General features: G+C 42.8%; 1 protein-coding gene across 2 annotated transcripts in view; it reads right to left on the bottom strand.

The window, feature by feature from the left end:
- WWP2 (WW domain containing E3 ubiquitin protein ligase 2) overlaps nt 1-25,670 on the bottom strand; it is a 145,268-nt gene that overhangs the window by 115,239 nt on the left and 4,359 nt on the right. For both annotated transcript variants that reach the window (XM_080829651.1, XM_080829650.1), the window contains exon 2: nt 5,884-5,968. In XM_080829651.1, coding sequence (XP_080685777.1) covers nt 5,884-5,953 — 70 coding nt within the window. In that variant the 5' untranslated portion in view covers nt 5,954-5,968. The remainder of the gene's footprint in view (nt 1-5,883; nt 5,969-25,670) is intronic.

A 25,670-nucleotide genomic window follows, 5' to 3' on the forward strand; every position in this document is an offset into this window, starting at 1 on the left:
TATGGACATTCTAAACATCATATACTTGAAACTAATATAACACAGTATGTTCACTATACTTCAATTAAAAAAAAAATAAGGAGGGGCGTCTGGCTGGTTCAGTTCGTAGAGCATTCAACTCACTCTCAGGGTTGTGAGTTTGAGCCCCATGCTGGGCATAGAACTTCCTTTAAAAAGGGGGATGGAAGAAATGCAGGCACCTGGGTGATTCAGTCGATTAACTCCAACACCTGATCTCAGCTCAGGTTTTGATCTCAGGGTTGTGAGCTCAAGTCCTGAGTTGGGCTCCAAGCTAGGCATGGAGCCTACTCTAAAAAAAAAGAAAAGAGGGGCACCTGGGTGGCTCAGTGGGTTAAACCCTCTGCTTTGGCTCAGGTCATGATCCTAGGGTCCTGGGATCAAGCCCCACATTGGGCTCGCTGCTCAGCATGGAGCCTGCTTCCTCCTTTCTCTGCCTGCCTCTCTACCTACTTGTGAATCTCTGTCTGTCAAATAAATAAATAAAATCTTTTAAAAAAAGAAAAGAATAAAAAAAGAAAGAAAAGAAAGGGAAGACATTTTTCCACCTAACCACACCACCATTATTATACCTGAAAAAAATGTAGTTACTCCCTCTATCATTTGATATTCATTACACATCCAAATTTCCCCAATTTCTCCAAACATATTTGTTAGAGCTGTTTCCACCAATCCAAGAACCTATCAGCATGAGCAAATTGGATTTGGTTGCCGGTTCCTTAATCTTCTAAAACCTAGAATGCTCTCCCTTCTTTTTCCCTGACAATAATTTTTAAAGACTTCTACCAGCTGTCTCATATAATGCACCAAATGCTGTTTTTCTGATTGTTACCCTCATGATGAGATTCACAGTGAACATTTTTGTCAAGAATACTACATAGGTTACGTTGCATGTGTCTTACTATACACACTGGGCTGTCCTCCTATTGTGGGTGCTAAATTTGATCCTCTGGTTAATGTGCGGTCTGTCAGGTCACTCCACTGTAAAGATACATTTTCCCCTTCATAACTTAAAATTAATCAGTGGGATGATATTTTGAAGGTTTCATGTTCTTAAAACATAAGCCAAATTAAAAGCCTCAACATCTGAGCAGATTTATCTGGAAAGTTTATTTACTGTTTGATGAAAATATAAATGCAAATTTCACATCTTCACGTAGAATTTAGCTTTTAAAGTTAATAAAGCAGGCAAAAAAACCCACAAAAACAAAAACAAAAAAACCACACATGGCCAAAATTGTAACCTTGAAAAGCTCTTAGGAAGGTATAGAATAGAGTCTGATATATTGTCTTTCAATATAAAGCAAAAAGCCAGTTTTTGCTTTGTTGTACTGGTTTTCAGTGTTCAGTTTCTTGGTGCTTCTTCAGTTAAGTATCAGATAAAACAGCTCGCTTATGTTTAAGGACCTTGCTGTATTTTGGGATGCCTGGGTGGCTCAGTTGGTTAAGCAGCTGCCTTCAGCTCAGGTCATGATCCCAGCATCCTGGGATCGAGTCCCACATCGGGCTCCTTGCTTGGCAGGGAGCCTGCTTCTCCCTCTGCCTCTGCCTGTGCTCGCTCACTCTCTCTCCCTCTCTCTCTCTGACAAATAAATAAATAAAATCTTTAAAAAAAAAAAAGGACCTTGCTGTATTTTAAAAGTGTATAGGGGCGCCTGGGTGGCTCAGTGGGTTAGGCCTCTGCCTTCAGCTCAGGTCATGATCTCAGGGTCCTGGTATCGAGCCCCACATCAGGCTCTCTGCTCAGCAGGGAGCCTACTTCCCCCGCTCTCTCTGCCTGCTTCTCTGCTTACATGTGATATCTCTCTCTCTCTCTCTCTGTGTCAAATAAATAAATAAATAAAATCTTAAAAAAAAAAAACTCTCTAAAAAATAAATAAAAGTGTATTTTAAAACTGTAGGACTGGGGGCGCCTGGGTGTCTCAGTATTGGTTTAAAGCCTCTGCCTTCGGCTCAGGTCATGATCCCAGGGTTCTGGGATCGAGCCCCGCATCGGGCTCTCTGCTCAGCAGGGAGCCTGCTTCCCCCTCTCTCTCTGCCTGCCTCTCTGCCTAGTTGTGATCTCTGCCTGTCAAATAAATAAATAAAATATTTAAAAATAAATAAATAAAATAAAACTGTAGGACTGCATTATAGAGAGGCGTAAGGGAAGTGAGGCAGAGAGAAGAACAGCAAAGTCACCTCTCCCAAATTACACTATAGGCTCTCTCTCTCTCTTTTTTTTTTTTTTAATATTTTACTTATTCATTTGACAGAGAGAGACCACAAGTAGGCAGAGCAACAGACAGACAGAGAGGGGGAAGCAGGGTCCCTGCTAAGCAGAGAGCCCAATGTGGGGCTCGATCCCAGGACCCTGGGATCATGACCTGAGCCAAAGGCAGAGACATAACCCACTGAGCCACCCAGGCACCCCACACTATAGGCTCTCTTAATGAAACACATGGGAGGAGGAACCAGCTACACCATCTACTTTGTTATTTCTCTTTTTCTCTTCCCCCCATCATTTTCTTCAGTGGTATTACAGAATCCCTATAGGTTAAATGCATCTATAGTCAGACACGCTTGTATTATCCAGTTAGCTCATTCCACACTAGTAAAAATTCACACTGAGGAAAGGCAAACAGACATCTTTACAAGTCAAATGCATTCCTGAATAATATGGCCCCAAACAGGGACCTCATTGTGTCACCAGGGTCTATGGGCAGCCTTCTGTTTTAACCTAGACTTGATAATTTTTAGACCAGGTAGTAAAAGCTAAACTCCCAAGTTCAAAACCCTATCAAGTTTTCTCTAATGCTTCTCCCGCCTCAAGAGGGCTAGACTAGAGCAACCATGAGACATCAACAAAAATGGTTAAAATGTATCAAGACTATTTTTTAAATCAATAAGTAAAGAAGAAACAGGCAGAGAATCTACAGAAGAGGAAATCCAAATTTCCCTTAAACATAGGATAAGATGTTACACATCATTTATAATGAAAGAAATGTGAAATAAAAGTCCGCTGAGAAAACAGTTATTTGGGGGCATCTGGATGGCTCAGTGGATTAAGGATCTGCCTTTGGCTCAGGTCATGATCCTGGAGTCCTGGGATGGAGCCCCACATCAGGCTCCCTGCTCAGTGGGGAGCCTGCTTCTCCCCTGCCCCTACACCTACCCCTCTGCTCATGCACACTCTCTCTCTCCCTGAAATAAATAAATCTTTTAAAAAAAAAAGAGAGAGAGAGAAAGAAAAAAGTTATTTTTACCAATCAGACTGGCAAAGGTAAAAAAAAAAAGTCTGAGAACACATTGTGTCGGTAAAGATGTGGGGAAACAGGCACTCTCATGCACTGCCAGAAGAGTATTCCTTCCAAGGAAGGCAACCTGGCTCTCAAGATTACAAAACCATATCCCCTTTCAGGTATCTTGGAAGGGACACACAAGAAGCTGGTAACATTAGTTTCCTAGCAGGGGCACTGAGAAGCTGGAGGAAAGGAAACAATTTTAAAGCATCTGAATGAATTAAAGAGATGAATAATACTTGCATTTCAGAAATAATAATTTTAAAAAATGATGAGACAATTTTGCCTCCAAATGACCATGTCTCTGAGAGGCCAGAGCTGTGATACTAAGCGCTGTCCCGGGTCACCAGGCATCTCTCAGTCCCGTGACTCTTCCGCAGAGCTAAGGCTACCAAAGCAACCTTCTGTCACTCAAGCAATATTCACTGACAGCCCACTAAGTGTCCGGCACTGTTCTCTGTCACTGGGGTACCAAAAGTAATCAAAATAGACCAAAAGCCCTATTTTTGTGTTTACACTCTATTGAAGGAGAAAGTCAATAAAGGAAATACATAAAAATCTGTAAATTGCACTGGGGCGCCTGAATGATTCAGTCAGGTGAATGTCCAACTCTTGATTTTCGTCTCAGGTCACACTCTCAGGGTGGTGGGGTTGAGCCCCAAGTTGAGCTCTGCACTCAGTGCAGTCTGCTTGTCCCCCTCCCTCCCATGTGCTCTTCCCCCCAGTTGTGCACCCGCACTTGCTCTCTCTAAAATAAATAAACAAAATCTTTAAAAATAGATATATACTATGTTAAATGGTAACAAGACTAAGAAAAAAATATAAAGTAGTGAAGGGGATAGACCTGGGGTGGGGCCTGCAGATGAGGGAATCAGGAAGGCCTTGTTAAAGAGGTTGACTTTTGGGGCGCCTGGGTGGCTCAGTGGGTTAAAGCCTCTGTCTTCGGCTCAGGTCATGATCTCAGGGTCCTGGGATCGAGCCCGGCATCAGGCTCTCTGCTCAGCAGGGAGCCTGCTTCCTTGTCTCTCTCTGCCTGCCTCTCCGCCTAGTTGAGATCTCTGTCAAACAGATAAATAAAATCTTTAAAAATAAATAAATAAATAAATAAAAGAGGTTGACTTTTGAGTAAAGACCTAAAGAAAGCAAGGAAGCAAACCAGGTAGATATCTGGCCCCAAAGCATTTCCCTCAAAAGGAACAGCAAATGCAAAGGCCCGGCACACACAATGAAGAGCAAAGAGGCCCATGTGGCCGCAGCAGGATGTATGTGGAAGAGTATCAGGAGATGAGAAATGGGAGTGGTGGGTGGGGTCATATCCCGTGGGACCCTCAGCTTTTACTGGGTGAGACGGAGCACCCCTGACACATTTAAAGCCTTGATGTGCCTGCTGTGTGACCGGGAGGACGAAGTAAGACCACGGACAGAGGCAGGGAGGCAGGTTAAGAGGCTACTGCCTTAATCTAGGGTGGAGATGGCAGCTTGTGGAGGGTGCAGGTGGTGCGAAGAGGCTGAATGATGGCTAGTTCTGAAGACAGACGTAATCAGATTCCCTGATTGGCTGAATATAGAATATGATAAGGAAAACCAGGAGCTTATATGGTTACTAAACATTCAAGTGGAATGACAAGTGGGCTACTAGAGACACAAAATCTGGAAATAAATCAAAGGAGAGGCCCAGGCTAGAGACATAATTTTGGCAGTGTTCTTATTACTGGCGGCATTTAATGCCATGAGGTTGGGGGGCACCTGGGTGACTGACTCTTGGTTTCAACTCAGGTCCTGATCGCAGGGTCCTGAGATCGAGCCCCATGCATCAGGCTCCACGCTCAGCATGGAGTCTCCTAAAGTTTCTCTCCCCCTCTGCCTCTCCCCACCACGTGCTTGCGCAAACCCTCTCTCTCTCTTTCTCAAATAAATAAATAAATCTTTAAAAATAAATAAATAAAACCATGAGGTTGGATGAGATTACCTAGGGAATGAGTACAGGCAGAAAAGGGCCCTAGGGCATGAGGGAGTCACCATTAATTTTTGCCAAAAGTTCCTTTTATCCTTCTTTTTTAAGAATTCCAGCAACAGGGGCGCCTGGGCAGCTCAAGTGGTTAAACATCTGCGTTTAGTTCAGGTCATGATCTCAGGGTCGTGGGAGGGAGCCCCATGTCAAGTCCCTGCTCAGAGAGGAGTCTGCTTCTTCATCTCCCTCTGCCACTCCTCCTGTTTGAGCTCTCTCTCTCTCTCTCTCAAATAAATGAATAAAATCTTTAAAACAAAAACAAAAAAAAAAAGGAAGAAAGGAAAAGAATTCCAGCTATATGGGCACCTGGCGGACTCAGTCAGTGGAGCATGTGACTCTCGATCTCAGATTGTGAGTCTGAGCCCCACGCTGGTTCCAGAGATTACTTAAAAATAAAATATTAAAAAGAAAAAAGAAATCCAGCTATATGGTAACCCTGTGAGAATGAAGAGTTAGATTCTTAAGCTGTTTCACAGCATCTGGCTCTCAGACCGAGGTATGGTATAATTCTACCTCTTTCCCATAGACTGTGCTGGACCTCAAACGGTAAACATTTCACATGGTGACACTCACCTTTCAAAGTAAGCTGAGACTTCTCAAAAGGCAGGGCCACTCCTGCCCGGCTGGAGCTGGCAGATGCCATGTCATCACCAGAAAACTGCAAGACAAACAGCAGGAGGTTTAGAGAATATCCGGTAAGAGACTGAGGAACTGCACCCCTTTGTAATATTTCAGTTGAAAGAGATGAACCAAAAAAATATAAAGGTCCAAGCAACTTCGTGCTACTTTTGTCGGGGTGGAGTTTGTCTATCTTGTAATGACTCCTGAGCCTAGCTAGGTCTCTGCTAGCCTAGAAAGGGCAAAGGACTATTACGACATCAACATTTACAGGAGAGAGCCTAATATAACACTTTCAAAAAGAAAATCACAGTTCAACAATTTTTTAAGTCCAATTTTTGGGGTTACCTGGGTGGCTCAGTGGGTTAAAGCCTCTGCCTCCGGCTCAGGTCATGATCCCAGGGTCCTGGGATCGAGACCCGCATCGGGCTCTCTGCTCAGTAGGAAGCCTGCTTCCCTTCCTCTCTCTCTGCCTGGCTCTCTGCCTACTTGTAATCTATCTGTCAAATAAATAAATAAAATCTTTAATAAATAAATAAAAGTCCAATTTTTAAAATCAATAAAGAATACACAAAAGGGGCGCCTGGGTGGCTCAGCAGATTAAGTGACCAACTCTTGACATAGGCTCAGGTCATGATCTCAGGATTGTGAGATCAAGACCGGAATCAGGCTCTACACCCAGTGTGGAGCTTAGGATTCTCTGCTTGGGATTCTCTCTCTCCCTTCTCTCTCTGCTCCTCCACCCCCCCCCCCCAGGTACACTGTCTAAAATAAAAACGAATAAATAAGTAAATAATAAAAAGATACACGAATGGCCAATAAGCACATTCTGGACATCATTAGCCATCAGGCAACCCTGTCACTCTACCTTGACTCAAAGCATAAGTCTATCTTGCATTTTGAATGGATCTTTTACTTTTACACAATTTTGTAACATCGCCCTTTATCACTTGAAAAATATTGGTTCACTGAGCTATGTAGATATTCCAAATGTTGACACATTTCATTATACACTCTCAGAAAAAGCACATTTGTGAATGTCACCACTGATCTCATCAAACAGATCTTTAAGTATTGGGAAAGTGTCAAGATCTTAGTGGCAGATGTAAGTATTCCAAAATTCTAATTTTCACTTAAAAACTCATATTTTATCATTGGCAACAAATACTGTCCATTGTTTTCCTTCAAGTGACAGGCTCACTTCATTCATCTTCAACAAAATGTCTGCCAAATACCCAAGCTAGTAACTTCAGTTTGTTCAGTTTTTTTTAAGTAAAAATAGCATTTCATGAAAAAAGCAACTTCGCTCTCGATTCAAACACTCATACAAGTGCTTCCTCCCAAGACAACCATCATACTTGGGCGTGCAGAAGTGCCGTAGGCGTATTTCCCGTTTCATCGCACAGAATATTAAAAAAAGACGTGCATAGGGTTGAGACTTAATAAAATTAATAATTTTTACTGCTTTGTCAAGCACATTCTGAAGTCAAACTGGACTGCTCTCTTTTTTTTTTTTTAATATTTTATTTATTTATTTGACAGACAGAGATCACAAGTAGGCAGAGAGGCAGGTAGAGAGAAAGAAACAGGTTCCCCGCCGAGCAGAGAGCCCGATGCGGGGCTGGATCCCAGGACCCTGGAATCATGACCTGAGCAGAAGGCAGAGGCTTTAACCCGCTAAGCCACCCAGGCGCCCCTGGACTGCTGCTCTCTTTTTACTAAGTCCGCTGCGGTGAGGAAGACAAGGACAACAGCTCAGACTCGCAGCACGGCCCGGATTCCAACAATGGCAGCAACAGTTGTACTCACCTTTGCTTTTGCACCATCACTGCAAATGCAATCACGGTGGAAAAGGCAAATAAAGTTATTATGAAAATAGTTTTGATCTTGCAAAACCTTTTACGTCTCAAGTGGCCAGCAGACACTGTACAGACACTTTACAGACACTGTAAAGACACTAAGAAAGTCCTCCTCTATTCAACTTCATTAATACCTTCTTCCATTGTATTTCTTTCTGATCTCTCCTCCAACTTGCTCTTCTGAAGGGTTACTCAGCCTTAAAAGATGGTTATTAAGTCACCACATTTCGCTAAGAATGGAAACCCTTTATGTGAGGATGAAAATGCAGCTACCATAAAGTCACACTGATTTTGACATTTTCCATAGCTGAAGTCAAATACTTTTATACTTCAAGATTTTAGCCAAAACAAAACAACTGCCTTATTTATAAGGTATATGCAGTCCAAAAAAATTTTTAGTGACTAGTTTTCCCTGGACTAGTCTATAACAGGCATTTTACTTACAATCTTAGATAGGGGGTGGCAATGGAAACATCTGAAAAGTTCTAGGCAGCATCTAAGAAGACAATACAGAAACTACTGCTATCAAGTTCTTAAGACCAGGCCTCTGTGTTGCTAAATCCAATAGTGAATTCCCGGTCCTCGTCTCATACAACCTACCGGCACACCTGACATGACAGATCGATCACACTCTTCCTTGGAATGCTTTCTTCCCGTGGTTTCCAGGACATCATAGCTGCCCGACGTTTCCCCCTGCCTCTCGGGCTGCTCGTTCTCAGCCTCTTTACAGGCTCCTTCTCTACTCCTCAACCTCTAACCAGCAGGGTGTCCCACAGCTCAGGCCTTGCATGTCTTCTGGTAGTTTCTCGTATGGCTTTAAATACCAGCCAACTGTTGACAATCCCAAATCGGTGTGTTTAGTACAAACTTCACCCTCGAACCTCAGCCCCTCTTTGTCTAATGACCAAACGAATCTTCTGATAGTCCCTCTCAAACCTGCTTCTCGGCCTTCTGCATCTCAGTTAATGACAACTCTTTCCAACCAGTGGCTCAGGTCAAAATTCTAGGGCTCATCCCTGCTTCTACATTCCCTCTCACACCCCACATTCAAACTGTCAAGAGATCCTGTTGTTTGGGGGCACCTGGATGGCTCGGTCGGTTGAGGTCCGACTCTTTTTTTTTTTTTTTAAGATTTTATTTATTTATTTGTCAGAGAGAGAGAGAGGGACAGAGAGAGAGAGAGCACAGGCAGAGGCAGAGGGAGAAGCAGGCTCCCTGCCAAGCAAGGAGCCCGATGTGGGACTCGATCCCAGGACGCTGGGATCATGACCTGAGCCGAAGGCAGCTGCTTAACCAACTGAGCCACCCAGGCGTCCCAGAGGTCCGACTCTTGATTTCGGCTCAGGTCATGATCTCAGGGTGGTGCGATCAAGCCCCACGGTGGGCTCGGTACTGAGTCCGGAGTCTGCTTGAGATTCTTTCCCTCTCCCTCTGCCCCTCCCCTCTGGGCTGTCTCTCTCTAAAATAAAATTTAAAAATCTTTAAAACATATTTGGAAATCCTCTTGGTTTACCTTTAAAATATTCCCAAGTTCAAACATTTCTCTCCACCTCTTGGCACCAGCTTGGTCCAAAGCCCTGTGATCTCTTACCCAGATTATCTTTCTCTTGCTCAGACCCTCTTTACCTTCAACCTAATCTCTATGCTCAGCAGACTGATTTTTTTTAAGACACATGTCAGATTACATCACTCTGCTATTCAAAACCATTCAGGGCTTCCAGTCTACTGCAAAGTCAAAGTCCTTAAAATGTAGGCCCTACATGATACAGTCCACACGCCTCACTGACCTCCCCTCTCTTTTCTTTCCCCAGTTCCTCCCTCTCCTGAAGCTATACAAGCCTCCTCGCTCATCCTTGAACATGCCAGACATGCTCCCCTATTGGACTTCTACCTTTTCCATCTAGAATGTTCTTTCCCCAATTGTTCACCTATAGGGACTACCTCAGGCATGTACTCAGAAGTCACTTTCTTAAGAGGTGTTCCTGGACCACTCTATTACCCTACCTTTCCACATGCTTTTGGACCCCTCCTTCCCTATTTTACTTTTCCTTCCTAGCATTTATCACTGGCATGGTTCATACTGTACGGATTTATCGTATTTATTGTCTCTCTCCCTCCCCTAGAATATAAGCTCCACGAAGGCTGAGATGTGTGCCGCATCTGTTGGCCCTGGAGCCCTGCTCTGTCGTCCAGAATGATGCCTGGCTCTTAACAGGAGCTCCATAAATGTTTACCCAGTGAACTGGCGCACCACTATCTGAAATTTAAAAGGAAGATGTTTTGATTTCCTAGACTAAATTTGTTTTGGTAAAGCAATAAAAAGATCAATGCTCTCTTTCCACTGAGCAGACCAGCAAGAGATGAGACATTGGAGAAAAAGTAGTGGTGAGAAGCCTTACACAGTTCTGAGGGTAAATGAGATGGTACCTGGCAACCTCCATACAGTGAAAGATGCATATATTGCGCCTGGCAGGATTCCCCTCCTGGGTCTCGGCCCCAGAAAAAATCTCCCAACACATGCTGAAGAAGCCGGGTTGCAGAGATGTTCACCACAACAATGTTTGTAATAGCAAAAATTTGTGAATGACCTAAATGTCCATCAATGGGGGAATGAATAAACTGAAACTGTGATCTACTTAAAAAATGGAATTCTATGGAATGCCTAGAATATCTGAATTCAATCTACACGTACAAATCCCACATTATGGGGCACCTGGATGGCTCGGGTCATGATCTCAGGGTCCTGGGATGGAGCCCCGCATCGGGCTCTCTGCTTGGCGGGGAGCCTGCTTCTCTGCCTACTTGTGATCTCTGTCTGTCAAATAAGTAAATAAAATCTTTTTTTAAAATCCCACATTATAATGGCAAAAGGGGGAAAAAAGCAAGTGAAAACCTAAGTGTAGTTTGATGTCATTGGTGCACGCCTGAACTTACACAGAATCAGTTGTATATACTGCTGTGGCAAGACATGAATGGAATAAAAGTATAAAAGTGTGGCTGGAAAGTAACCACACCGAGGTGAGAATGGAAGTTACTTCTGGGTTAGCACAGAAGGGACCATGGAAACTGGTGGAAGGACAGAGACCAAGGGAACTTCAAATGTATCTGCAACATTTTGTCTTTTAAAGAAAAAGTTCTGAAGCAAATATGGCAAGATGTTAATATTCATTAAATCCAGATGGTGGTTTTTATGACTATTCATTATCTTATTCTCTGAACCATTCTACATGTTTGATCTCTCTCATAATTTAACGATAATTTTAAAGAGGGGGAAGATCATATCTTGAATAATGAAGGAAAAATTAATGATTATAAATAAGCCTCGGGGCTTTCAGTTACAGAGGTTAAAGCACCACAAGCAGGAGATCCATTTTATTTAGAGACTCAAAAAATAAAAGAATATTTTAAAAATCTTTACATCTATTAGGACTCTTTCTTTCCTAAGGCAACTCAACTAGTTTTAAACTAGCACGTCCTCCCTGAGCTTTTCTCCTTTTAGCCTATGGCCTAAACTCAAAAGAGAATTTGAGAGAATGAAACTGGCGGCACCTCCTACATGGCCTGTTAAATGGGAGGAAGACCAAACCTCTGGATCTATATCCGTCAGGGCCCCACAACAAAACCAAGGAAATAAATTCTAAAGAAGTCTCAGAAGGAAGAAAGTCAACTGGGAAAGCGGAAGAATTAGAGGAGATACCACGTTTTCTTTTTCCAATGTCTTTCGTGATTGTAGTCCAGTGTTTATTAACAATAATCAGTGTTATTACATCGGGGACTGTCTGTCTTTCCAGATCTATTAAGGAAAATACCACCTTGACTTCACAACGTAGGTATTTTGAACTGTAAGACCTTTCCAACCATGTATTTTTAAAAAGTAACCATTACTAGAGAAAAGAAGTCAGATCCCATCCCAAAGTACATTTAGCCTCTCAGCCTCTGCCTCAGGGTCCCAGATGAGACATGGTCCCTAATGGGCAGGAGGCTCCAATCCCCAACTACCTACTACCAGAAGGTCATGAAACCTGAGGCCCAGGATTTACTCTATACCTGTCTCAGCAACCCTGCACCTGGACTCAAGTCATTTTTCCCCTTGCTCATAGCAATGGGAAATGTTTGCATCCAAATCACTCCCAAAAACATGAGTTAGCATAAGCCTGGGGCAGGAAGGAGGAGCAAGGGGAACAATGTTTTAAGTATCACCAAAGGTTATAGACACACAGAGAATTTCCTTATTGAAGGGCGTAATGGATTTATTGGGTGGGGAAGAGGAAAACCAAAACTAACTCTGGTTAGTTGGATTTACCCAAATTTCTTTAAAAACACTAAAAACAATCACTTCTTGGCTTTTTGGCTACGATCAAATGTAAAAACACTAAAAGCATATTGTCCTCTGAACCTCTCCTCTACATAAATCTTGAAAAGCAATTTTTTAGGGATGCCTGGGTGGCTCAGTTGTTTAAGCATCTGCCTTCAACTCAGGTTATGATCCCAGGGTCCTGGGATTGAGTCCCACATCAGGCTCTTTGCTAGGTGCAGAGCCTGCTTTTCCCTCCGCCCCTCCCCCTGCTCGTGCTCACTAGCGTGTGTGCAAGCTTCTCTCTCTGACAAATAAATAAAATCTTTTTTAAAAAAGCCTTTTTGGGGGCGCCTGGGTGGCTCAGTGGGTTAAGCCTCTGCCTTCGGCTCAGGTCATGATCTCAGGGTCCTGGGATGGAGCCCTGCATCAGGATCTCTGCTCAGCTGGGAGCCTGCTCCCCCCACTCTCTCTCTGCCTGCCTCTCTGCCTACTTGTGATCTCTCTCTCTCTCTGTCAAAAGAATAAAATCTTTTTTTAAAAAAGAATAAAGAAAAGGCCTTTTTTAGGGGCACTTGAATGGCTCAGTGGGTTAAGCCTCTGCCTTCGGGTCAGGTCATGATCTCAGGGTCCTGGGATCAAGCCCTGCATCGGGCTCTCTGCTCAGCGGGGAGCCTGCTTGTCCCTCTCTCTCTCTGCCTGCCTCTCTGCCTACTTGTGATCTCTCTCTCTCTCTGTCAAATAAATAAATAATAAATCTTTGCGGAAAAAAACCTTCTTTAAGTAAAATATAACAGAATATAAAATATAAGAGTACATCATACATAAAGGAAAGTATTATTTCATGAAAAGTCTGTCCAGATAAATGGACATTTATATGTACAAGTACACTGGATTGGGGCACCTGGGTGGCTCAGTCGTTAAGCCTCTGCCTTCAGCTTCGATTGTGATCCCAGGGTCCTAGGATGGAGCCCCGCATGGGGCTCTCTGCTCAGCGGGAAGCCTGTTTCTCCCTCTCCTACTCCCCGGCTTGTATTCCCTCTGTCACTGTGTCTCTCTCTTTCAAATAAATAAAATCTTAAAAAACAAACAAACAAACAAACAAATACACTGGATCATGATATAAAATACATTCCTTACTAAAGGTTCCTTACTAAAGGTTGCATAAGAGCAGCTCTGCAACAATCCCATGTTAGGTAGGGCTTCAGATTAGAGAGACACTCACAAAACACCACAAAACTCAACAAGTAATCAACAGATTTGAGGACTAACTATTCACTCAGAGAAATGTCATCAGTGTATTACCATTTTAGGTCTGAGAAATTTTCCCACACATATGTAAAATAACCTCATGGGCCTGGATGAAAGGTATTCATTCACTCATTTAACAAATGTTTACTGAGCATCTATTATATACTATGCACTGTTTTCAGTGCTAGTGATACACGGTGAGTAAAACGAAACAAATAAAATTCCTGCTTTAGAGGTCGTCCTGGTGAAGAGCCAAGAAAGAGTCCCTCCTGGATCTTGCATGGAAAAGGAAAAAGTAACCATTGTAAAATATCCCAAATGTTCTCCACAACAAGGGCCCACTCTCTAGCGAAAACGACTTCACCAGAGCTTTATCCTAACTACCGGGAGGAAGTTCCCCTGCCTGAGGTCCTTCTACTCTTCTTATATCACTTAAGGAGGAAAAATAGTTAATAAACACTTGTGAAGGTGACAACCCATGGACACAGACCCATTAAAAGACTGCAGGTGGGTTTTTTTTTGTTTTTTAAGGTTTTTTTTTTTTGGACAGACAGAGATCACAAGTAGACAGAGAGGCAGGCCAAGAGAGAGAGGAAGAAGGCTCCCCGGGGAGCAGAGAGCCCGATGCAGGGCTCGATCCCAGGACCCTAGGATCATGACCTGAGCCGAAGGCAGAGGCTTTCACCCTCTGAGCCACCCAGGCGCCCCTTTTTTTTTTTTTTTTAAGATGTATTTATTTTAGAGAGAGAGCATGTGAAGGGGAGGCACAGAGAGAGAGGGAGAGAAACTTAAGCAGACTCCATGCTGAGCTTGGAGCCCAATGCAGAGCTCAGTCTCACAACCATGAGATCACGATCTGACCTAAAACTAAGATTGGACGCTTAACTGCACCACCCGGGCACCCCTAAAAGACTGGGACTTAATGATAAGACAACAAAATGCTGGCCCTCCCCCATACTTTCCCACCATATCATGGGTCCAGTATAACACTGGAATACAGCTGAAAGAGCTGAAAGGTGCTAATTCTATTTACGAAGTGGTTCTTAAGGAAGACCAAAGATAACAGGGAGACCAAAACAAGCATACCAGATGAATTTGAAGCCTCTGGTACCTACAGTTATAGCAATTATTTTGTTTTGTTTTAAGTAGGCTCCACACCCAAGGGTGCCTGAACTCCTGAACCTGAGATCAAGACCTGAGATGAAATCGAAAGTTGTATGCTTAACCGACTGAGCCACCCTGGTGCACCAAGTTAGAGCAACTGTTAAACCCAAATTAACTCCTAGCCAGATTAACATAAAACCCCAAACTAAAGGCCTATTCACCTCAGCTCCTATTACCCAATACATGATATCCAGCTTTCAATTAAAAATTATAAATAATGCTAAAGGGCACCTGGGTGGCTCAGTCGGTTGAGTGTCTGACTCTTGATTTCAGCTTGGGTTATGATCCCAGAGTCATAGGATTGAGCCCCATGTAGGGCACCAGGCTCAGCAGGGAATCTGCTTTGAAATCTCTCTCCCTCCCTCCCTCTGCCCCTCCCCCCTCCACATGCTCTCTCACTCTCTCTGTAGAGTAAATAAATCTTTTCAAAAAATTATAAGCAATGCTAAAAGGCAAGAAAAAGTGTGAAGAGACAAAGCAAGCATCAGAACCAGACTTAGAGAAAACACAGATTTTAAAACTAATGGACAGGGAATTTAAAATAACTATAGACAGATATATTAAGGGCTCTAATGTAAAGAGGAGACAACACTCAAGAACAGATGAATAATGTAAGCAGAGACATGGAAGCTCTAAGAAAGAAAGAAGAAAAGGCTAGAAATCCCAAACGGTATAGAACAAACGTAGATTGTCTCCATGGGTTCATCCATAGACAGCACAGCTATAGAATCACAGAGCTTAGAGCTATGTCAATAAAAACTTCCCAAATGGAAATGCAAAAAGTAAAAAAAATTTTTTAGGATTTTATTTATTTTCTTGAGAGAGAGAGAATGAGTGGAGAAGAAGGGGCAAAGGGAGAAGCAGACTCACCACTGAGCAGGGAGCCCAATATAGGGCTCCATCCCAGGACCCTAAGATCGTGACCGGAGCCGAAGGCAACCACTCAACCAACAAAGCCATCCAGGCACCCAAGAAAGAATGTTTTTAAAAGTCCAAGTACTGTGGGATAGTTTCAAAATGTGCAAAATATGCATAATTGGAATACCAGAAGAAGCAAGAACAGAGCAAAAGAAATATCTGAAGTAATAATGGCCAAGAATTTTCCAAAGTTAATGACCTACAGCAAGCCCCAAATCCAGGAAGCTCAGAGAACAAGAAGCAGGAGAAACACCAAACACAAGAACAAAACAAACAAACAAACAACTAGATATAGAATATTACCATACTGAATCTAGAGAAAACCAAAAACAAAGGGAAAGTCTTGAAGAAGCCAAAGGGGGAAAGAAAACAGCTAACCTTTACAGGAATAATGGTAAGAATTACAAGAGGTTTTTTGGTTTTTGTTTTTGTTTTGTTTTTTTTTACCAGAAACCATATAAGCAGGAAGAGAGCAGAGAGAAATATTTAAAGTATTGAAAGAAAAAACACACTAACCTAGAATTTTGTGTCCAATGGATTTATTCTTTAAAAGTGAAGGAGTAAACAAAAGACTTCCTCAAACAAAAACATACCCTGAAAGAAACATTTAAAAGAAGTCCTTCCAGGAGAAAGAAATGATACAGGTCAGAAACTCGCATCTACAAACAGAAAAGAAGGGCATGGGAGAAAGAATAAATGAGGCTCCATCCACTGGCTTCTTTAAACTCTAAAAGACTGATAACATAGGGAAAGGACATGTGTCAAAAGGGAAGCCAGATATAAAGCAAATGAAAGAACTGCAGAGGTGACAAGTGATACCGAGGAAAACAAAGCAGTGAAGGACAGGAATTTAAGATGGCAGTCAAAAGTCAAAAAAGCTGTGGATGAGGAAAGTCTCATTGAGAAGGTGGCTTTTTTTTTTTTTTAAGATTTTATCTATTTATTCAACAGACAGAGATCAGAAGTAGGCAGAGAGGCAGGCAGAGAGAGAGGGGAAAGCAGGCTCCCCGCTGAGCAGAGAGCCCAACGCGGGGCTCGATCCCAGGACCCTCAGACCATGACCTGAGCCGAAGGCAGAGGCTTTAACCCACTGAGCCACCCAGGCACCCCAAGAAGGTGGCTTTTAACCAAAGATCAGAAGAAGGTGAAGGACAGAACTGAGAATAACACTGGAAGAACACTCCAGGCAGATAAAAGAGCAAGAACTCTCAAGGTAGTAGGAAGTCTTGGGACTCTACAAAACAAACAGGGGCCAGTGTGTCTCAAGGGCAGTGAAGGAGGAGGAAAATGGCAATAAGGGATATAATGGAATGTATCCTGTTAGGTAAGATTATTATTATTTTTTTTTTAATTTGACAGAGATCACAAGTAGGCAGAGAGGCAGGCGGTGGGGGGCGGGGGAGGGGGGAGCAGGCTCCCTGCTGAGCAGAGAGCCCGATGTGGGGCTCGATCCCAGGAACCTGAGATCATGACCTGAGCCGAAGGCAGAGGCTTTAACCCAGTGAACCACCCAGATGCCCCAGGTAAAATTATTCTTAATGAACTATGAAATGCTTTGGAGCAGTGGTTCTCAATTCTTTCTGCACATTGGAATTAACTGGAGAGCACTAAAAACAAACCAGCCAACAACGACAGCCAAACCCCAACCTCAGGGATTCCCATTTGACTGGTCTGGAGTAGGGTACAGACAGTTACATTATTTAAAAATTCCCCAGGGGATCCTAATATAAAGCTGGGGTGAGAACCACTGGTATAGCATTACTGAATTAGTTGACTACACTAAGAGTAGGACTTCACCTCAATCAGAATGTTTTTGCTGCTGTTGTTGTTTTTAAAGATTTTATTTATTTATTCATGAAAGACAGAAAGAGACAGAGAGGCAGAGGCAGAGGGAGAAACAGGCTCTCCACGGAGCAGGGAGCCCGTTGCAGGACTCCATCCCAGGATACTGAGATCATGAGCTGAGGCGAAGGCAGAGGCTTAACCCACTGAGCCACCCAGGCGCCCAGCTCCATGAGAATGTTTAAAGCTAAACTAAAATTATGCAGAAAAATTGCACAAAACAATATGCAGATAAAAAATGGGGCAATATAAAACTTTAGGAACAGAACACAGCGAAGGAGCTTTGTGCCAGGAGTGGTTCCGAGGAGACTAAGTATTACACCACCTTCCCTGATACCAACTTTTCCCTTAGAGAGCCTTCCAGGAGCTCTTAATAAACGTAACAGATTAAACACATACATTTATCTCTGCTCCCTTCTCAAATCCCGTCAAAATGACAGAAAAGAAACACAAAAATATAAACCAACTAAAAATGAATGGAAAAGGAAACAACAGACAGAGGGGGCAGCCACATTCTGGAAAGGGGCAAGTGAGATGCCTGTAATGGTTGGGGTGGGGTTGACAAGAAGCAGGCTGATAGCACTGGGGAATCACAGAAAGGGTGACTGCCGGCACTAGGTGTGTCTGAAAGTGACAGCAGAGTTGGCCTACAAACAGGAGAGAAGAGTAAAAGCCTGTATGAGAAACAGAGTTCCCAGACCCCCTCCCCAACAATTCAGCCAGGCAGTCACTCCCTCCCCAATCCCAAATAAGAAGAGTTCATTTTTAGTCTCTGGAAAGATTACACCAGACTTGAGGACTTCAGGCACAGCTGAGGGTAGTGATTAGGCCATACTGATCCAGACAGATAAGTGGAAGTCTACATCCTGAGCTATGAGAAGTCACTGCCCCATCCCCACTCACCTTCCCTCATTTGAGGCCTAGCACACAGCTCAGCTTCTGGCTACTCAATACATAAAGGAATCCAACTATCTAAAGAGACCCTCAGAAAGAAAAGCCAGATATTAAAACATAAAAAGAGGGCGCCTGGGTGGCTCAGTGGGTCAAAGCCTCTGCCTTCGGCTCAGGTCATGATCTCAGGGTCCTGGGATGGAGTCCCGCAACGGGCTCTCTGCTCAGCAGGGAGCCTGCTTCCTCCTCTCTCTCTGCCTGCCTCTCTGCCTACTTGTGATCCGTGTTTGTCAAATAAATAAATAAATAAAATCTTTAAAAAAATAAAACATAAAAAGAAAAAATAGAACTCAGTTGATAAACTCATCCTAAGATACATAAGGAAATACAAGGGACCCAGAATAGCCAAAATAATCTTGGAAAAAAACAAAGTTGGAGGATTCATACTACTTAATTTCTCTTTTTTTTTAATTTAAATTCAATTAGCCAGCATATAGCATATCACTAGTTTCAGATGTAGTGTTCAATAATTCATCAGTTGCATATAACACCCAGGATATTACTTAATTTCAATACTTACTTAGCAAGCTACAGTAATCAAGACCATGGTGCTACTATAAATATAGACAAAGAGCAAGTGAATAAAATTGAGTGTCAAGGAGCACCTGGGTGGTTTAGTCAGTTAAATATTTGCCTTCAGCTCAGGTCATGCTCTCAGGGCCCTGGGATCAAGTCCTGAGCTAGGATCCCTGCTCAGCAGGGAGTCTGCTTGTCCCTCCACATCTGCCCCTCTTCACCAGCAGCCTGTGCACTCTCTCTCTCTCTCAAATAAATAAATACATAAAATCTTAAAAAAGAAGAAAAGAAAAGAAAATTGAGAGTCCAGATACAAACTCATACACCTACATCCAACTGATTTTAGACAAGGATGTCAAGACAATACAATGGAAAAAGAGTAACAGTCTTTTCAACAAATGGTGCTGGGAACAACTGGGTATCCATGAGCAAATGCACAAAGTTAGACCCCTACTTCATACCTTATACAAAAATGAATCCAAAATGCACCAAAATCCAAAATATGAGAGCAAAACTATAAAACTCAGAAAAAAAAACACAGGTTTAAATCTTCATGGCTTTAAGTCAAGAAATGGTTTCTTAGATATAATATGAAAAGTACAAACAATAAATAAAAACAAGATAAATTTGACTTCACCAAAATTAAAATCTTCTGTATTTCAGAGGATACCATCAAGAAAGTGAAGACAACCCAAAGAATAAGAGAAAAAATTTGCAAATCAAGTCTAGAGGGGCACCTGGGTGGCTCAGTGGGTTAAGCCTCTGCCTTCGGCTCAGGTCATGATCTCAGGTCCTGGGATCAAGCCTCGAATTGCGCTCTCTGCTCAGCGGGGAGCCTGGTTCCCCCACCCCCTGCCTGCCTCTCTGCCTACTTGTGATATCCCTCTCTCTCTGTCAAATAAATAAATAAAATCTTAAAAAAAAAAAAAGACATGTCTAGAATAGATAAAGAACTTTTACAACTCAATAATAAAAAGACAAACAATCCAACTTTTTAAAAAAATGCGCAAAGGATCTAAACAGACATTTCTCTAAAAAAGATATAAAAACTGGGGCACCTGGGTGGCTCAGTTGTTTGAGTATCTGCCTTCAGTCCAGGTCATGATCCCAAGGTCCTGGGATGGAGTCCTGTGTCAGGCTCCCTGCTCAGTGGGAGTCTGCTTCTCCCTCTCCCTGAGCTGTTCCCCCTGCTTATATTCTGTCTCACTCTCCCTCTCAAATAAATAAAATCTTAAAAAAAAAATAAGCATATAAAAAATGTGTATCATTAGTCACTAGAGAAATACAAACTAAAACCACAACAAGACATCACCTCACACAAACTAAAATGGCCAAAATCAAAAAGGATACAATAACAAATGGTACCGAGAACTTGGAGAAATTAGAATCTTCATACGCTGCTAATAAGAAATGACAAATAGTGCGCAGTTTTAGAAAAGTATGGCAGTTCCTCATAAAGTTACAAAGAGGGGCGCCTGGGTGGCTCAGCAGGTTAAGTGTCTGCCTTTGGCTCAGGTCATGATCCAAGAATCCCAGAACGGAGGCCCTCATTGGGCTCCCTGCTCAGCAGGGAGTCTGCTTTTCTGCCCTTCCCTTGGCTCATGCGCGCTCTCTCTCTTTCTCTCTGGCTCACTCTCTCTCAAATAAATAAATAAAATCTAAAAAAAAAAAGTTAAACAGAATCAGCACACCTGGCTGGCTCAGTCAGTGCAGCAGCAACTCTTGATCTCAGGGTTGTGGGTTCAAGCATCACATTAGGTTAAAAACTACTTGAAAATAAAATCTTAAAAAAAGAATTGTTAAGTGGAATTACCATCAGACCCAGCAATTCCATTTCTAGATATATACCCAAAAGACTGAAAATATGTTTCTCTACAACCCTCGTACACAAATGTTCATAGCAGGGTTACTCCTAACAGCCAAAAAGTAGAACCATCCCAAATGTTCACCGATTGAGAAACACATGAATAATATGTGGTATATCCATATAGTAGAATATCATCTGATCATAAAAAGGAATGAAGTGCTGTTTCATACTGCAATATGGATGAACTTTGAAAACATCATGCTAAATGAAAGAAATAAATGAAATCCAGGCAAAGAGGACAATTATTATATGATTTCTTTATATGAAATATCTGAAACAGGTAAATTCATGGTAAGAGAATGTAGATTAGTGATATGCTAGGGTTGAGAGGGTTAGGGGATTGGTGTGACTGTTAATGGATACAGGTTTTGTTCTGCTTTGTTTAAGATTTTATTATTTGACAGGGACACAGCAAGAGAGGGAACAGAAGCAGGCGGAGTGCGAGAGGGAGAAGCAGGCTTCCCACTGAGCCGGGAGCCTTAATTGCGGGGTTCGATCCAAGGACCCTGGGATCATGACTTGAGCTGAAGGCAGACACTTAACGACTGAGCTACCCAGGCACCCCTGGATACAAGGTTTCTTCTGAGGTGATGAAAATGTTCCAGAATTAGTGCTGAGTGATGGCTGTACAACTCTGTGAAAAGACTAACACCACTGAATTTAAGACTTCAAAATGTGAATTTTAAGGTATATGAAGCATAGCTAAATTTTCTTTAATTTAATTTTTTCAGTGTTCCAAAATTCATTGTTTACATACCATACCCAGTGCTCCATGCAATACGTGCCCTCCATAATACTCACCACCAGGTTCACCCAACCCCCCACCCCTCTCCCCTCTAAAACCCTCAATTTGTTTCTCAGAGTCCACAGTCTCTCATGGTTTCATAACTAAAATTTTTTTAAAAGCTCACAGTTAGGGGCGCCTAGGTGGCTCAGTGGGTTAAGCTTCTGCCTTCGGCTCAGGTCATGATCTCAGGATCCTGGGATCGAGCCTCACATCAGGCTCCCTGCACAGCAGGGAGCCTGCTTCCCGCCGCCCCTCTGCCTGCCTCTGCCTACTTGTGATCTCTGTCAAATAAATAAATAAAAATCTTTTAAAAAAATGAATAAAAGCTCACAGTTAAATAAAACAGAGGTCAAAGAAAACCTCAAAACAATTTAGAGAGATAAAATATTGCACCCATGAAACAAGAACAGAATGTAATTTTAAAGGAGGCCAGGCAGGCAAGTAAGTTGGCTGGTTGGTGGACTCAGAATAACAAACTGCTCTTAAAAAGGACAGTCCGCATAGCCTAAACAAAGCTGATAAAGTGAGGAAATACACTAAAAAGTGAACCGAAAGACAAAGAAGATGGTAAATAGGTAAAATGACTTTTTTAAAACAGTGGTTTTGTTGGAGCACCTGGGTGGCTCAGTGGGTTAAAGCCTCTGCCTTCAGCTCAGGTCATGATCCCAGGGTCCTGGGATCGAGCCCCACATCGGGCTCTCTGCTCAGTGGGGAGCCTGCTTCCTCCTCTCTCTCTGCCTGCTTCTCTGCCTACTTGTGATCTCCAACTGTCAAATAAATAAATAAATAATCTTAAAAAAAAAAAACAGTGGTTTTGTTCAAAATGTCCAAAGTCTAGGACACCCAGGTGGTTCAGTCGGTTGAGCATCCAACTCTTGGTTTCAGGTCATGATCTCAGGGTGGTGAGATCGAGCCTGCCTCAGGCTCCATGTTCAGCACAGAGTCTGCTTTGGATTCTCTCCCTCTGCCCCTTCCGCTCATGTGCTCTCCCCCTCTAAAATAAATAAATCTTTAAACTGTCCAATGTCCATCTTATAGCAAGTCCAGAAATAAAAAAGAAAAAAAAGAGAGAAACCATCAAAGAAATGTCGCAGAAGATTTTTCTTAAGCTGAAGAATACACAGTTCTAAACAGAAAGAACCCAACTGAGTGCCCCAAACGATGAAAAAAAAACCATTCCAATGCACAATGTCATGAAAGTTCAGAGCATGAGAACAAAGGGTATACAAGCTTCCAGTCACATTTACAAACAAGAAAAATCAGAATGGCATCAGACTTCTCAGAAGTAACACCAAAGGCGAGAAGACAATGCAATGCTTTCAAATTTGAGATAAAATGATTTTTTTAACTTTTCAATCTATAATTCCACAACCAAAAAACCATCAATCAAGTAGGATTGGAAAACCATGGTTTGTAACGTCTCACAGAAACTCCTCCCCATGCTGCGTTTGTCAGGAAGCTACTGAAAGATGTGTTCCAGGGGAATAAAGGAAAAAGATGGAGGACAGTGGGGATTCACGTGGGAGAGACAAAAGCAATTACAAGGTTAACAATGAAAAATCCCAAGGCATTACAGTACAAGAGCCCAGAGAGTAACCAGTCCAGATTAGAAAATTTATAGGAAATGTCACCTCTAGAGGAAAGAAAGAAAATGGAAGAAATAGATTACATGATGCATCTGAGTGCACTGAAAAAAGTAGCACTTTTAGCTCTATCGCAATATTTGATGCAGGATTAGTGACAGGAACACAGGAAACTATGCAAATGAAAAAAATCAGGAAATATGGAACTAGTAACAAGTTATATGATAGGATATGTAATCCTAACATACTATGTGGCTCAGCTGCGAATATTTATAACAGCATAAACAACTTAATCAAAACTTGTGATACAGAAGTAATCAGAAGGTGGAGGTACAAGTGTGTAGAAGTCTGTATTTGTAAAGACAGGCCAGAAACAGGGCTAAATCCTCACCTTCAATAGTTAAAAGACAGTAGATAAAACTGACAGGCTAAGAGAGCAGTATAAAACTGTCATTCAGAAATGCAGAAGTTGGGGGCGCCTGGGTGGCTCCGTGGGTTAAGCTTCCGCCTTCGGCTCCGCTCATGATCTCAGGGTCCTGGGATGGAGCCCCACATCAGGCTCTCTGCTCAGCAGGGAGCCTGCTTTCCCCTCCCTCTCTGCCTGCCTGCCTCTCTGCCTACTTGTGATCTATCTATCTCTCTCTCTGTCAAATAAATAACCTTAAAAAAAAAAAAAAGAAATGCAGAAGTTGGAATGCCTTGCTGGCTCAGTCGGAAGATAGAGCATGTGACTCTCGATCTCAGAGTCATGAGTTCAAGCCCTATGTTGGGTGTGGAGCCTACTTTGAAAGGAAAAAAAAGGGGGGGGGTGCCTGGGTGGTTCAGCTGGCTAAGCGACTGCCTTCAGCTCAGGGTCATGGTCCTGGAGTCCCAGGATCGGAGTCCCGCATTGGGCTCCCTGCTCAGTGGGGAGTCTGCTTTTCCCTGACCCTCCCTGCTTCTCATGCTCTCTCTCTCAAACAAATAAATAAACTGAAAAAAATAATAAAAGAAAAGAAACGCACAAGTCTATACTAGAAAAAAACTAAGAGTTGAAAGTCACTGACTACACAGAGCAAGAATTAAGAACAAACAGAGGCAAAGCCAGAAACTGTTGTTGCGTTCTCAGACTTACAAGGCTCTTTGGCTCTTTAAACTATGTGCATGTATTATTTTAGTCATAAATAAAATTTACATTCAGAAAAGAAAAAGGCTCCTCTTCAAATCAGGTCATAGGATGATGTCCTTATTTAATTTTAATAAGAACATCCCATCTTACATTCAATTAGAGTAGGGGGTTGAATTGTGGTACCCAAAAACATATGTCTGAGCATAACCCCCTGGAACCTGCGAATGTGACCTTATTTTGCAACAGGGTCTGTGCAGAGGCAATTAAGTTAAAGGTCTGAAGATGAGATCACCTTGAATTTAGAGTGGGCGCAGTATCCGTAGAGGAGACAGAAAGGAGACACACAGACACAGGGGAAGAAGCCATGTGAAGGCCGAGCAGAGACTGGAGTCCTACGATTCCAAACCAACAAATGCCTTGAGCCACTAAGAGAGGCAAAGAAAGAATTCCCCACGATCCCACCAATACCACCCCACCCACCTCCACTCCCCCCACCCCACCACCCCCAGAGGGATCAGGCCCTGTCGATACTGATACTGTCACCTTGATTTCGGACTTCTGGCCTCCAGATCATTGTTTTAAACCATCACATTGGTCAGGTTTATAGTAATGCATTAAACAGATGAGGAAGAGGAAACTAATACAATTAGCAGCAAAGGCTTTAGAAGACGCAGATTTCAAATGACACCAGGCTGAAACTCAAAGTCCTCTTCCCGTAACACATTCTTTGGAGACCCAACTCCCAGCCGGCAGCAACTTCCAAAAAGAAAGCAGCCCAGCAGTCACAGGAGGTGTGGTTGTGCTCAAACTGGGCTTCTTAGTTGTGATTCCAGATACAAAAGGTGGCTAGGACAGGTTGATTCTTGAAACCAGGGGACTAGAATGGCCAAGGGATCCCCTGACATTCACCTTTGCATTTCCAGGGCCTGGCAGCCCGCTGTCTGACTGTGCCTCTTCTGGACCCTTCATTCCAACCTGCCCAGTCCAGAGCCAGGTCAGTCTTTCAATAAAGCTGATAGGCCCCACTCTGTGCCAGGCCCTGGAAATACAATGGGGAATGTCAGGGGGTCCCTGCCATCTGGGACCTCAGATCTCTTGCTCTGAGGGACCCACATTAAAGAAATCTTCAAAGGGTTTTTGGCACAAGAAAGCAACCATGCATAAACTTTGCAAGGGATAGCTCTTGCAGTATCTAAAGCACCTGATCCTTTTTCTCACCCAACTTCAGGAGAACCTTTCAGACCAGTCAATTTTTAGAGGCAAATAGGTCTGGCCACTCACTAGCCTTTGCGTGATAGTGGACAAGTTACTCACCCTCCCTAAAGCTCCATTCTTCATCTGTGAAATGAACCTAAGAATATTACTTACAAGATTCCTGTAGGGATTAAATGAGCCCAATCAAGGACAGTGGCTAGCACACAGTAAGTGCTCTTCGATATTAACTAAAATATAAGCTAAAACAGTTCTTGACGCTCAAAGTCTAGGCTCTGCAATTCCTCAAATTCTTTACCCAGCTGTGAGTCAAGAAACCACTGAACACTGATCTCAAGATGAAAGGACCTGTGAAGCGCATGGACCAAAGAAGGACAAAAACTATTCACT

Source organism: Martes martes, assembly GCF_963455335.1.
Source record: "Martes martes genome assembly, chromosome: 17".
In the NCBI taxonomy this organism is placed as follows: Eukaryota; Metazoa; Chordata; class Mammalia; order Carnivora; family Mustelidae; genus Martes; species Martes martes.